General features: G+C 42.8%; 1 protein-coding gene across 1 annotated transcript in view; it reads left to right on the forward strand.

The window, feature by feature from the left end:
- The first annotated feature begins 247 nt into the window (after positions 1-247).
- LOC146822601 (uncharacterized) overlaps positions 248-15,569 on the forward strand; it is a 319,812-nt gene continuing 304,490 nt past the window's right edge. The window contains exon 1 of the mRNA XM_085608547.1: positions 248-384. Within this exon, the coding sequence (XP_085464673.1) occupies positions 311-384 (74 nt within the window). The 5' untranslated portion in view covers positions 248-310. The remainder of the gene's footprint in view (positions 385-15,569) is intronic.

Raw genomic sequence — 15,569 nt, forward strand, 5'->3', positions numbered from 1 at the left:
GGGCTGTAAGTATTCCCCATAAGAGCGATACCTCCCTTTTAAAAAGGGCAAGGTCATTTTGTGCACCAACCCTAAGATCATGCTCAAGGTCACTTCGGATTCTCACCTTTATTCACTCTTTCTCATTCTCTAATAAATGATACATTTCTGGTCGTTCTGGCCCTTTCTGTGCGCGTCACACGTGGCCTCGCGATCTCTTTGTGACATGCGCGTAGGTCAGGCGCAGCGGACCCCGCGCATGGACAGTCAGATGTTTATGGCGTGGGCGTGAGCGCGAACCGTAGTATTCTGCGGAGCTGACGTCGTTGATATGGATAATCTTCCACGGCTTTTGCTAAAACCGCAGCTCAATGGATTTGCCCAAGGAGGACACAAAAGAGAACAGTGAGTTCCACGAGTCCATACTTGTTGGTGGGGGAATGGCAAACAACGCAGACGGGACGCACGGGGATAGGAAAAAAAACAGCCAAAATGGTGACGCACTGTGCGTAACTGGGGTCAGAGGGGGCATTTGCAGCAGTGGTATAAGATATACGACTCCGGGAAGGGGGTCGATGGGCAGTATGATTTCAAAATCTGGTGAGGTAATGACTGCTTTAAATGGGAAACAATGAGTGCAGGTACTCATTAAAATAAGGTCGTGTATGGACGAGGCTAGGGGTGGGGCTAAGGGCAAGACTTGATACTCAGCAACTTCTATAATATTGAATCACATACCAAAACACATGAGAAACTCGTTACACAAAATGAAAGACAAATGCAATGATATGTTAACATTACCTTTTTTGCAATAGATGCACCTTCTGAATGCCATGCTGTTAATTGCTGATGTTTGACACAATACTATATATTTTTGAGCATGTGAGTAGGAAGAAACTGAAACTACCCCCACTTCAAACCAAATCTCTTATGGCACCAAGCAAATGAAGCAACTCATCATGACCCTTCCCAGATGAGATCTCGTCTCCTCCATCAATCTATCCATTCATCCTTTCATCCTACCATTTACCTTCTGATGTCCACCATTTGACCTTTACATTCTGTCGTCTAAACAGTCTTTTATCCATCATTCAGTTTTTCACCATTTCGTCTGTCCACCCTTCATATCCAAACCTATCCATCTTTCTCCAAACCTATCCATTCATCCTTTCACTCATTCATCTCTTTATCCACCCTTTCACTCATCCATCAATCCATTTGCTCATCTATCCTTAAATCCTTTTACTCATTCATTACATCCACACTTCACTTTCATTCCGTCCACCCATTAACTCAATCCCTCCTTTCAATCATCCATCATCCACCCTTTCATCCATCCTTCCTCCCTGTCATTCATCCATCTAATCTTTCACTTATCCACCCATCATCCGCCCTTATATCCAATCATCCACCCTCTTTCACCCATCCATCCATTCTTTCACTCATCTATCCATATATTCATCCATCCATCTATACATCCACCCTTTCACTCAAGTCAAGTCAAGAATGCTTTATTCGACAACTTAATGTCATAAAAGAAAACATATCATACAACAGCACATTTCATTAACACATTTTAACAAATTCAAAATTTTAAAAAGCATCCCTAATATCAACCATGTAACCAAGGCTTAAAATACGTACGAAACAGAAACATTTTTATAAAATACAAAGTGCAAATGGGCAAACATGCAAGTGCAAATAGTCTCTGCTTATGTTGCTCCTGTAATCAACCAGGAAAACGAACCCTCGGATGCCTGTAGTCCAGGGACATATTATAAAGTGCATAATGCAGAAAAAAGCAAACTCAAAATAAAAGAATCCACAATTGTGACATTAATAATAATAATAATAAAGCCATTTCTAAAGCGCCTGGCTGCACTAAAAATAGTGTGTCCCCGCGCTGAATTGTTGCTATGTCACAGGAGGCAATGAGTCATGAGAGCGGAAAGGGGCGGGGGGGGGGGAGAAGGGGATTAGTTCCTAGTATCAGTCAGAGAACCAAGGACCGCTATACATACAGTACGAAAACATTGTATAAAGTGCAATTGGGCAAACTCGAGAGGGGTTACTAACAGTTAATAAGTAAGGTTGGACTTGGTTATGCATGGATAATGTAACATGGTGTTTTACCGTTGGTTTTAGCAACTCCTTTTCTTCCCTTAGTCCCTGGCGCCTAATCAAAAAACTGATGTTTAATGTTTCTAATTTTGAGTTTGTCCATGGGTATGGGACTTAGGAATAAATCAGGGCAACCTAGCCAATTTGTCAGTTCCCTTACGTACTTTAGCCAGGGGATATGTTCGGCTCTATCTAGCGCTAGACAATCAGTAATTATTATTTGGTTTAAATTTATAATCGGGCTTGCCCACACCCTCAGCCAGCACATTAATGGAGCCACTGCGATCTGGTCTGATATGTAGCCCACCCCTAGCTATTCGTGTATTATATATGCTGGGGTGGAATGCGGAGCTGCCAAAACCTTGCTTAAAAACTTGTCTTCCTCATGCTGAATGTCCTTTCCTTCTATGTATCCCCAGATGTCACTACCGTAGGTTGTCATGGGGATACATTTTTCCTTATATATCTTCTTCAGGGCCAGAATAGGTTTTGACCCTAATCTTTCAGCAAAGTTTAGTGCTGCCCCTGTGGCTCTAGCGAGAATGTTCTTTTTTTGGGTCATTTGTGGGCACCATGGCGCGCACTCGTCAAAAAGTACCCCCAAGTAAGGAAAAGTTGAAACCTTTGTTAATTCTGTCCCTTTACAATAAAATATGGTCTTTTTTGGGACTTACCGGGCCAATAGACATAGTGTGCGATTTCTTAAAATTTGTTGAAAGATCTAAAGAGTCCATAAAAACTATAAAAGCATCTAAAAGTGATTGGAGACCCTCTGCTGTTCTAGCTAATATGACTGTGTCATCCGCATATAAAAGTGCGGGGATCATTTTGTCGCCAAATCTAGGGATGTCTTTGCAGCTGGCTGTTAAAGAATCTCCCAATTTATTTTTGTATAGTGTGAATAAGAGGGGGACAAGGATACAACCTTGGCGTACCCCTCTTTTGACATACCAGGCGGTTGTCAAATCCCCATTACTGTTGTATCGGACAGCCGCTGTGTTATTCTCATGAATAGCGTGTAAGAAATCCACAAGCTCTGGTTCAAGACCTATATCACTTAAAATGGACCACAACTTTGATTTATTAACACAGTCCAAGGCTTGTGTCAGGTCCATAATCGCCAAATGTATTATACCCTTTTTGGCGATAGTGTACTTCCCTACCGCTAAATGTAAATTTAAACATTGGTCCAGGGTCCCTTTACCTGGCCTAAAACCATATTATAGGTTGGAAATAATATTCTGATCATCCAGCCATGTCGTTAATCGATTAAGTATGACTTTTTCCCATAATTTTGGTTGCAGAGTCTAAAAGTGAGATCGGCCTATAACATGTAGGCTCATACCTTGTGCCCTTTTTAAAAATGGGAACGATAACTGCCATCCCCCAGGATATTGGGTATCTATGTAAACACGTGGCATTAAAAACATTTGTCAAGATGCTAGCCCATACATTTGGATCTGCTTTGAATAGATCAGCCGGTACCCCGTCGGGGCCCGGGGCCTTTCTGCCAGATGTAGTTGCTTCATAAACCTCCTCTACACTAAAGTGGAGTGGTGTGCTAGTTTGTCCCCCTTCCCTGTGCTCCTTTGTTTCTCCCAGGTTTGCATCACTAAAAATATTTCCAAAGTGCGATACCCTTTCACTCACTCACTCACCCACCCACCAACCCTCCCTTTTACGTTACTTATGAACCTTTGTCGCCGAGGTATTGTATTGTGTTGTAATTGCATTTATATAGCGCTAACTACCCTGGACGAGGCGTCAAAGTGCTTTTTCGGCAAGTAGCACGCTACTCCGGGACCCATAAAGGATTAGTGATGAATTAGTATAGTGAAATAGGAAAGTAATTTAAGTGGTGGATAGGTTAGTCAGTTATTTGGATTCGGAAGGATAGAAGAGGAAAAAAGGTTTGTATTTATATATTGCTTGTTACCCCTGATTGGGTGTTGAAGCGCTTTTTGTTTTGGAGATTGTAGCACGCTACTCCGGTAACCCATAAAAGATTAGTGGTGAATTAATATGGTGAAATATGAAAGTAATTTGAGTGGTGGATGATAGTCAGTTATTTGGAGTGAGAAGGATAGTAGAGGAATAGAAGGGGAAGAAGGGTTTTCATTCATATAGCACCTGTTACCCCTGATGGGTGTTAAAGTGCTTTTCTGGCGAGTGGCACGCTACTCCATAACCCATAAAGGATTAGTGTTGAAAATTAGTAGTGAAATATGAAGTAATTTGAGTGGTGGATATGTTATTCATTTATTTGGATAGAGAAGGGTAGGCGGCGGGATAGAAGAGGGAAAGAGGTTTGTATTTATATAGCGCTTGCTACCCCTGATGGAGTTTTGAAGCGCTTTTTTGGCGAGTAGCATGCTACACCAGAACCCATAAAGGATTAGTGTTGAAAATTAGTATAATGAAATATGAAGTAATTTGAGTGGTGGATATGTTATTCATTTATTTGGATAGAGAAGGGTAGGCGGCTGGATAGAAGAGGAAAAGAGGTTTGTATTTATATAGCGCTTGCTACCCCTGATGGGGTTTTGAAGCGCTTTTTTGGCGAGTAGCACGCTACTCTGGAACCCATAGGATTAGTGTTGAATTAGTACAGTGAAATATGAAAGTAATTTGTGTGGTGGATATGTTAGTCAGTTATTTGGATAGAGAAGGGTTGGGGAGGGGTGGAAAAGGGAAAAAGGTATGCATTTATTTAGCGCTTGTAACTCTGATGGGGTGTTGAAGCGCTTTATTGGTGGGAACCCATAAATGATTAGTGGTGAATTAGTATAATGGAATATGAAATTTGAGAAGTGAACATGTTAGTCTGTTATTTTGATTGACAAGTATAGTGGAGGGATAGAAGAGGGAAGGATTGAGATATAATTTTTTTGGGAGGTCATAGCAGGAGGAGGAAGCTTTTGGATGAGTAAAAAAGGGTTGTGGAGGGAAAGAGTCAGAAGGAAGAGTTTAAAAAGGTTTGTTTTGGGGGATCGGTATAGTAAAAGATGTGTCATTTGATGCAAGGAGGGGTAGAGTAGGGGAGAATCTAGAAAGGGTTATTTGGGGATCATGGTAGTGTGGTAAATATTTCATTACCGGTACTATTTTTTATGCGGTAAAGTCTAGTAAGAATAACTCAGTAAATATAAGAGGCAGAATCCGTGGTATTAGAGGTTCTAAAAGGCTTTATTCCTCTACAAAGGAATTACAATTCGAACTGCAGGCTTCCAATTCCATCACCATGGGGGTTCAGGAAGGAAGGGCATACATTATTGACAGGTAATGGTATTTATATGGAAAGCATTACATTAAGACAGATGCAAGAGGCGTAACAGCTGATAATACAGATAAAATATGCATACGTAACTAAAAAAGGCGGACATATAGGCGTAACTTAGTAAACGTCATTATACATGATGTCACAAGTGGGTGGATCCATAAGAGAATCCTGCAATGTCAGCAGAAATATTTGGCAGAGATGCGCGCGCAGCCGCATGACGTGTGATTGACGTGCAACTAGAGGGTGAAGGGGACTTGACATTTAGCTCTACATGTGGAGACAGAAGTCTGAGGGGTCATGTCAACCTAATCCCAAATCATATCTAATATCTTATGTTTAAAGAACTGTATTATCCAAAAGGAAAGGTCTCTCGGACAGAATCTATTCTATACTGACTGTTAGTGCGTGTACAAGCGTCTAAGTGTCTACATGAGATGCGAGGGGGCAGGAATCTTCCATGGTAACAGGGGCTATGAATTACTTGCACTTGGACAGTGAGGCCCGGCCCTTTGCACGGTAGCTGGAAGAATGTTTACCTAAACTACTAGACAGGAATGCATCGGATGAGGAGCGGAGCAGATAATCTTGAAGGTGAAATACAGTTTTTGGCAGGCAACAGGCTGGATCAGGCACCGTTAGCCGCGCAGGGAGTAGGACAAAGTTCATGGATACAGATGCAGGCTCGGACTGGAGCTTTCAGAGGCAGAAGGCAGGAAAAGGCTTGATGACAGAATTCAGGGCCTACTCGCCTGAATCTGTAAAATGTGGAAAGTGAACCACATAAAGTCGGTGGCCTTTCATACTTAGGAATGGAATATCTGACCCATTCATGGCGGATCTGAAAGAGGACATGTTGACGGTGGACGCACATATATTTGCGTCTTCAAAACTGGAACTGGAGGGAACATACATGTACTTATAGCATGCACATGGAGCCGTTGGGGTCTACGATAGGGGACATAACTGATCACAAAATTCATATTTCCTCATTCCCTCCTTGTCCCCTACGGACCCTCAGGTGATATCGATCTTCATCAATCCATCGATCTGTTCATATAGCATCATTTGTTCTTCTTTCTTCTTCCGGGATTTTGAACGAAAACTTGGAGGTGGGATACACGATGTGGCACACAGGCCGCAAATCGCTGGCCCACATTGTAGACATAAGCAGCAACTGAATAGTATGAGGAAGCCAATACCTAGGAAGGATAGGATCCTCCATCCCCAGGCGGACAACACGCCCCAGAACCAACTGGACCAAGTCCAGGTGCCTGGACTCTGGTGTATCTGGCTTATAATCTTATGAAGGCGGGTTATGGCTTTATATACTGACGGCGAATTTTCTGGTATGAAAATGCAGCAACTTGATCCGATGACCCTACAAGCTCCGCCCCTATCGGCCAGGATGACGTCAAGGACAAGACGATTTTGAAGCACAACAATCCGCATAGCAGACTGCTCTTCTGTTAAATTGCCTAAGGCGGAAGTAGTCTCGTTCACTACTGCTTCAAGGGTTCTAGTTAATCTACGTATCAGCTTACTATTAGTGACTGTACCTATATAGGGAAAGAAACCTTTATTGAAATCTGTGTATTGCTCCCATGCCGTTTCAGTGTAATCGACAATCGGGAGATCTCTCTGCTGTCTATTGTGTACTAAATGGGTATTTCTATGATAATCAGGAGGAGCTAGGAAAACAGGTGGCAGAAGGAATGCTATGTAACAGGTACCATCCCAATCTAGAGGTAGACGTATATATGCGGTCTGGCCACATATGAAGTAGGAATGACGGGAAGCTCTAAATGTAGACTTGCCTTGATCACTGAATTTTATTACAGTGGTGCATTTACTATGGCCCATGTGTATGGAACCATTCTTTCTTACACATAATTCCCCTTTAACTGGGAATACTGACATGGCGGGCAAGATTGGTGTAGTTTCAGATTCAACGTTCAGGATCATGAGGTTAAGTGTAAAATTACCTAATCCATATACTTCATTTTCTAGATCAGTTCCTGTTCTTTTGGGAAGTCCCTCCTTGTTAGGGTAGCAGACTTTAAGCAAAACTAGGTTCAGGTTTCCCCATACCCAGTTGTCTTGATAAACTACTGAATTGGAATCTAGGGAATTAATCAAACTAAACCATGCTCCACAGGAGCCATTGTGTGTGAACGGATATGGAAAGAGGGGCAAAACTCCCTTATAGTTCTGATAGGGAGGGAGTCGGCCACATATCCAACAATTTGTAGCATTGCTGGTCTGATGGGAATGATGTAACATACTAATGAATGTGTTGTTGCGCAGCGCAAATCTATAGGACAACTCATGCGGAGGTAATTCACTAAAAGAATGTTCAGCAGTAACATTGTAAGCACGTTTAGACATAGGGTAATACATATGCAGCAATATACTAGAAATGATGATCAGAAGACTTAGAAAAAACAAAATTAATAATGTTACTGTGCAGTGACTACGAAGTGATTTACAATACGCATGCTTTTTAAGTTGCATCTGTCGATTTCTTTCTCTATTCCGGTCTAGAGGATACATGTCAGAGACAAATTCAACCGATTCACCTTGGAGAGGACTTAAACAATCAAATTGTCTGACTTGCTAGACCTTAATTTCAGTTTATAAAGTTTGTGTTTTGTTGGTTCAACCAAGGGGAGCTTTGAGTCTGTCTGTGAGGGCATGCAGGGCTGAGTGTTCACACTGGACGGTAGTCCATAAAATTTTTTGATATGACTCGAGTGCAACCACCCTTTACGTCCCTCGATCTTCACGGCTGTCCTTGTTGTTAGTAGAACGAGTTTAGGCGACTTCCACCTAGGCTCCAGTTGGGTCTTCCGGTCGAAATTCCGTACCAGAACCAAGTCACCTGGAACCACGTCATGGGGCTTCACCTCAGTGTTATCGGGAAAAGCTGCAGCTACCTGTGAACGACAAGATTGTAGTGCAGACATCAAGGAAGCCAGGTAATCTGTCAGCATATTACAGTCAACATCAGTGATTTTGCGAGGTATAGGCGTCCCCCACATATTTGGTGGTCTACCGAAGATCACCTCGTACGGGGATAGCCCTGTTCGAGAATGTGCTACCATTCTCATGTAAAAGAGCGCAACTGGTAAGGCTACTATCCAATCGACACCTTTTTCTCTACATATTTTGGACAATCTGATTTTCAGGGTTTGATTATGACGTTCCACGAGACCTGCTGCCTCAGGATGTCGGACACAGTGGAATTTCCATTGGTAGCCTAACAAAAGTGAAACGTGTTTCATTAATTCGGATGAGAATGGCTGGCCGTTATCTGAGTAGACAACACGTGGCAAACCATACCGTGGGAAGAATTCTCGAACTAACTGTTTGGCAGTAGTCGGGGCAGTGTAATCTGAAACCGGGTAGGCTTCTGTCCAACGGGAAAGAGCACAAACAACTACGAGAACTTATTTGAATCCTCGACATCGTTCCATCTGGATATAATCCATCTGGAGGGCTTCAAAAGCATGATCGGGAGGTTGAAATCCACCCTGCTCTACGGGGATGCTTTTACCTGGATTAAACTGGCAACATATCATACAGGTACGTACTTTCTGTTTGGCTGCTGCTCGCAAGTGTTTGTTGAACCAAATGTGTTGAATACTATCTAGCATAGCTTTTTCTCCTAGGTGCGCTGGACTATGTATTGTGTTAATGATGACTTGAACCATGGAGTCGGGAAGAAACCATATAGATTTTTCCTTCGTCATCCATCCTTGATCCGTTTGGATCCCTCCTAATTCAGTCCATTTCTTTATTTCTTCTGGTGTAGCATGTGTCTGTATGTCAATTACATCAAGGGCAGGATCCTTAACTGTCATGCAATGTGTTGGTGTCGGAACTATTGTCTTTGTCGCGTCAGTTATATGAGTCTGGTTCTGAGCAGTCTGTTTAGCTGTTCTGTCAGCTAAGTCGTTACCCTGAGAAATGATATCGGTAACTTTTGTATGGGCTTTGCATTTCATAATCGATATTGCAGTAGGTAAATGAATCGCGTCTAATAGGGCTTGAATGAGGGGTCTGTGTTGGATGTGGGCGCCGTGAGAAGTTAAATAACCTCTCTCTCGCCACAGTACGCCGAAGTCATGGACGACTCCGAATGCATAACGTGAATCTGTGTATATGTTGACTTTCTTATCTTTGGCTTGAGTACAGGCTTGTGTCAGAGCGATGAGCTCTGCTGCTTGAGCTGACAAAGTGTTAATACAATTTGTTTCAATGACTTCAGTGTCTGTTGTGACTGCGTAAGCGGCCACTAACTCTCCTGTACTTGTTCTCATACATGAACCATCTACATACAATGTCAAGTCGGGATCTGATAAAGGGATATCTGTCAAGTCTTGTCTGGGTTTCGTCGTGATAGTAATGACTTCAATACAATCGTGTGCTAATGGATCTGTTCCATTTACTGGCAAAAGTGTGGCAGGATTTAACGTATTACAACGTCTGATTTCTATGTGTGGCTGAAACAATGTCAATTCGTAACCGGTGAGTCTCGCTATAGTCAAGTGTTGTGTTTGTGTGCGGTTCAAGAGAACCTCTACTGCGTGTGGTACTTGTACTGTCAATTGATGTCCTAACACTATGGCATCGCTTTGTCTGATTGCTAAAGCTGTTGCTGCCACTGATTTCAGGCACGCAGGAAGAGCCTGAGCTACTGGATCTAATGTACTAGAGAAATAAGCACATGGTTTGTGTGATCCTGCTTGTTCCTGAGTGAGTACTGACAAGGCAGTACCGTCGCGTTCTGTAACAAAGAGTGTAAACTGTTTACTGTAACATGGTGTTGCTAAAACAGGTGCTTGGCATAAAGCTTTCTTTAAGCTTTCAAAGGCATGTGTATGTTCTTGAGTCCAAGGGAGGACAGTCGATGTGGCTGCCTCCTGTGTTGTCAACTGGATGAGTGGTTTTGCTAGAAATGCATATTGAGGGATCCACTGCCTACAGTATGAAGTGAGACCTATAAAAGCCCGCACCTCCTTTTGTGTCTTGGGCGGTGGCATGTTAGCAATTAACTGGATGCGGTCGGGTGTAAGCTGTCTTCCCTCCTTGGACAGCGAGTGCCCAAGGTAAACAACTCGCTGGACACAGAATTGCAGCTTAGAAGGGGACACCTTGTGCCCCTTGTCGGCCAGAAATTTTAAAACCTTCAGTGACGCTGTTTCACATTCAGGTTCGCTTCGGGCGGTGATCAGCAGATCATCGACATATTGAAGCAAGGCAGTGTTAACTGGCATGTGGATACTGTCAAGTTCTCGTTTCAGTGCTTGGCTATAGATGCTGGGGCTTTCTGTAAATCCTTGAGGTGCGCGTGTGAATTTAAAACTTCGTCCATTTAAACTGAATCCGAACAGATATTGACTTTCCGGATCTATTGGGACGCTAAAGAAAGCATTCTTGAGATCAATCACAGTGAAGAACGTTGCTTCTGAGTCAATAGCTGTTAGTAATGAAGAGATATCTGGGACCACAGGGTATTGTGGTACAATACATTTATTTAATTCGCGCAGATCAATAACTAATCGATATACTGGTGGTGCTTTTGGATCCGTTCTTTTAAGAATCGGAATTATTGGGGAATTACATACATTGGAGTCGGTTTCTACAACCACTCCTTGTGCAATGAGCTCGTCAATGATTTGCAGCAAGGCCACAACAGCATCTGGTGGTAACTTGTATTGTCGCATTCGTGGTAGTACTACTCCTGTTTTCAGTGTGACACGATATGGTGTAATGTTCATGCAACCAACATCAGTGGGGCCTTGTGCCCATAAATGTGTAGGTAAATTCTGCAGCCGGTGATCCATGTCTCTGGACACGTAGTGACCTTTAAAGTCACGTAAAAATAATCGTACTCCTTCCGGAGAACAACATATTATAGCTCCTAGAGCTTTCAATGTTTTTATACCTAACAAGTTTTCTGGACATGATTTAGTAAGCAATAAATCTGTAGTTCGTGTCAATGGACCAACCGTAAGTGGAAGAGGTTGCGTTACTTCATTAATGATAGGCTTTCCTGAGAATCCAAGGGAAATATTCTGTGAGCCTGAGAGGGGTGCCCCTGGAACTTCACTGCGTCGTATAGTTGTTCTGCTTGCCCCTGTATCAAGTAAAAACTCTCTGTCTTCCCCTAATAGTTCACTATGTACATAAGGTCCCTCTTGGTCTACAGGAACCTCGATAAGGGGTAAGCCGACTTCCCTCTCTAGGCTATTTCATGTGTATCGCTGATAATCGGGATAATCTGCTTGTGCATACTGATACATCTGTTGTGTTGTTGCTTGTGTGGCAGCAATAGGCTGCGCTTGTGGTGGTGCTACGGTCTGTTGTGGAGCTGCCTGTTGCGGAGCTAGTTGTTGCGGAGCTGACCTAGGTTGTGCATGCTGAGGGATTTGTTGTTGATTCTGATCCTGTCTAGGTGGACGTGGTCTTTCCTGGGTTCTACCTGTGGCAATATTATGTTTCAGGACTGGACAATCGTGTATATAATGACCTTGTTGTTTACAATAGTTGCATGTCCCTTTAACTGGACCTGTTGAATCACCCTTTTGATGACCATCAGCTGGAACTGACTGAGCAACAAGTATTTTCATTTTTGTATCTTTCATACGTCTTTGTTCATGTTCTTGTTCTTCTCTAATTCTATTGTGGTGATATTGTAACATCTGTAACATCTGTGACGGGGTGTTTCCTTGCCAGGTACTCTCAAATTTCAATACTCTATTCTTAACTTGCGGTAGGGAATTTTCAACTAATTTTGTCACAAACAGATGTGGATATGACTCGCTACTTGCTTTTATGCCACTATTAATACCAAAACATTTTTCAAATCGGGAATAGAAATCACTAGTGTCTTCATCTTGCTTTTGTTTACAGGCTGAGATTGCACCCCAGTCCTCCTTTTTCGTAGTTAATAAACGTGGCAGTACCTGCACTAGTAATCCTGGTAGTGCTGTAGTCTTTTCCCCAAGCCCTGATCCTGCAGCTCGGGCCTTTTCTTCGTTTTCTAATGCTGTCCAATCTATCTTTTGGTCTCCCACCTCCCATTCCTTTTCTTTGAGTTTCTCGTAAATACCGGCAGGCATTAACACTTTTAATATTTTCATAATGTCGGGGTAGGTATACTCTCCCATGAGTAACATGTCTTTTATCTCACGGTGGAAACCTGCTGGATCTTTGTCATGGCTGGGTACTACTTTCTTCATTTCTAATAATTCAATTTTGGTTATAGGCGTGTACACAAACACGCGTGTAAAGTTATTACCTTCACCTCTGATTGGGTGTACTTCGCGTAACGGATTCTGTCTATCTATGTGATACATTTTTCTTCCCATAATGGGAACCGGAACGTGTTCTGGGCACACGAAAGCTATATACTGGTTTCGAAATTCTAGAATTTCTTTAATCAAATCAGTACCTGACCCTCTCCATTTATTCGTGAGTAGTTCGGTCAATATGTCAGGTAAGGGTCCTGGATCGGAGTGTTGGCTTTTGTATAATATAAGGAGGTGTTGAATCATGTATATACTAGCTAAACGCTGTTCGTATGGGGCAAGATTCAGAAACGTGTGTGCTAGTGCATCATCATTGTATTCGCTGGGACTGTCAGCCCATTGTACTGCTGACCTGGCTAATTCTTGTTCGTCGATGGAATCGAGCATATGGTACCCCCTTCGATCTCGGAGTAATTTATCAGCGGCTTGGAATAGGTGTTCAGGGGACCTTATATTTAACATAGGGGGTTGAAAATGTCTATTACATTCTGGACGTATCGGACGTATCGGATCATTAAAGCCTCTAGCATTATTATGGGGTCTTCCTCTACCTACGTAAGCTATCGTATCTAATTGTTCTGATTCTTGCTCCTCCTCTTCCTCTGATTCAATTCTGTCTGCTTCTCGTCTTTCTTTATGTATTCTTTCTACTTCTTTGCGGATCTTTCGATACATGGCGACTATACACGCTTGTTTATCATGTTTCTCGTCTGATATGTTCTGACCCCATTTGGCAAGTTTTTGTATGGTATCATGATCTGCCCCAGGCCTGTCTTGGTTCCTAATCACGCAGTTTATGAAAAAACGTAGTAGTTGTCTTTGGACATCCACTTTTTGGTATTCCATAGCTTCGTTAATACTTTCTGGACCTCGCCCTGTTTGGACAAAGTGATATATATTGTCTAGGTGTTCAACCATTCCTGGTATCGTCATTAAATACAATGTAGCTCGTCGTATACGTAGTGATGATATTAGCAATCTGTCCTGTTTACCTGGTACTGGATCGTATCTACAATCCACAAGCTGTTCTTTAAACATGTCGGATGTCGCTAGTTGGGGTGTACGTTGGAGTGCTAAATCTCTAAGGGTCTGTTTATTTCGCGGCGGTGTGGCAAACATGTCTGTCGTACCTCCTGTAGCACCATCTGAGGTGCTGGACAAAAAAGGATTCGTTGGACGTAAGATAGAAATTGTAGATGCGGGAAAAACAGTAGAAACGGATGGACCTGTGGGAATGGGCGTAGGAGTTTGTTGTTGCGGGGATACAGACGGATGATCTTGACGTTGAGCACCATCGTCATGCGGTGTGTGTGGTATGGTATTAGCATACTCGGGAGCTACGTCATCTAAATAGGAGGAAAGGAAAACGTCCTTTGCCGTTTTAGGATGTGTTTTGGGATGTTCCTTTATCGGGAGCAATGGAGGAGTTAAGTCTTTTGGTATTTCCGGGGTAGCCTTAGGTAACCCTTCGGCCAGAAGAGGATACATACCATTCATAAGAGTGTTTCTTTGTCTATCTACTTGTTCTGATTTTACTCGGGTACCTTCCTCAATTAATAGATTTTCTCGGGCTTTATTTGAATTCTCCCTACCTTTCTCTTCCTGTCTGAGCGCTTTTTCTGTACGTCTATATGATTCTTTACGCCATAATTCAATGGCATCTTTCTGTGACTGTCTGGCTTTCTTTTTCCATAATTCTTCTTCTACTCTCATGATGCAATCGGCATCCCAGGTCCCCGCTGCGGGCCATCTCTGACTCTCTGGTAACTCTTTGGTGTAGTCCACCCATAAATCAAGAAATAATACGGCATCTAGGCCATGTTTATGATACATGAAGTATCCTGGAGTGTCCCTAGGTGGAATGGGAACAGCTTCTTCGAGTACACCTTTTCTGGTTTTGATCTGTCTTAGTTTCGAAAAGAGCGGCATTTTTAGATCTGGTTACTTAACCTTGAACACACGTAATACAGTAAAACACAATGAGGAACAATCATTCACACCACAATATATAGAACGTATTTAAAACATTTAACATTTAACAGGTTTAACGAACGATAATAACTAATAGAAAACTAGTTACTGACATATTACTGACACTAGATAATACTTAATTATATGTAAGACATACTAGATATACTGCTAAACAGTACAGATACACTGCTGAAACAGTGCAGACCGGATTTGTGTACCCAAACCCGTCTTGACCGGCACAGACTATGTGCACGTTAAATGCCTCCCCGGCAATGGTACTCACCGGGTAGCTCGGAACGGAAGGCCTCGGAACTGAACTGAAACTGGACCGGACTGGACTCGACTCGACTGGACTCGACTGGACTCGGAACTTCGGAACCTGGTGGGCCTCTGTATACCTTGGATCTTGCTCTCTCAGCTAGGCTCTGGTCGGGATACTTCGCACTTCTCACCGCCTCGTCTGGGTGTTGATCGCAGCCTCAGTCACCCCCGCTTGGCCGGAGGGAGATACAGGAAATCCTGCAGGTACGCGTTTTTGTCCGTTCAGCTGTGGCAGGAGACCGGGCCTGCAACGCACCTCCGGCGCGTGAGATGAGAAAGTGTCCCTGTTCGGGCGCCAATTTATGTGGTAAATATTTCATTACCGGTACTATTTTTTATGCGGTAAAGTCTAGTAAGAATAACTCAGTAAATATAAGAGGCAGAATCCGTGGTATTAGAGGTTCTAAAAGGCTTTATTCCTCTACAAAGGAATTACAATTCGAACTGCAGGCTTCCAATTCCATCACCATGGGGGTTCAGGAAGGAAGGGCATACATTATTGACAGGTAATGGTATTTATATGGAAAGCATTACATTAAGACAGATGCAAGAGGCGTAACAGCTGATAATACAGATAAAATATG

The sequence above is a fragment of the Triturus cristatus genome, chromosome 5_2, assembly GCF_964204655.1.
Source record: "Triturus cristatus chromosome 5_2, aTriCri1.1, whole genome shotgun sequence".
Taxonomy (NCBI): Eukaryota; Metazoa; Chordata; class Amphibia; order Caudata; family Salamandridae; genus Triturus; species Triturus cristatus.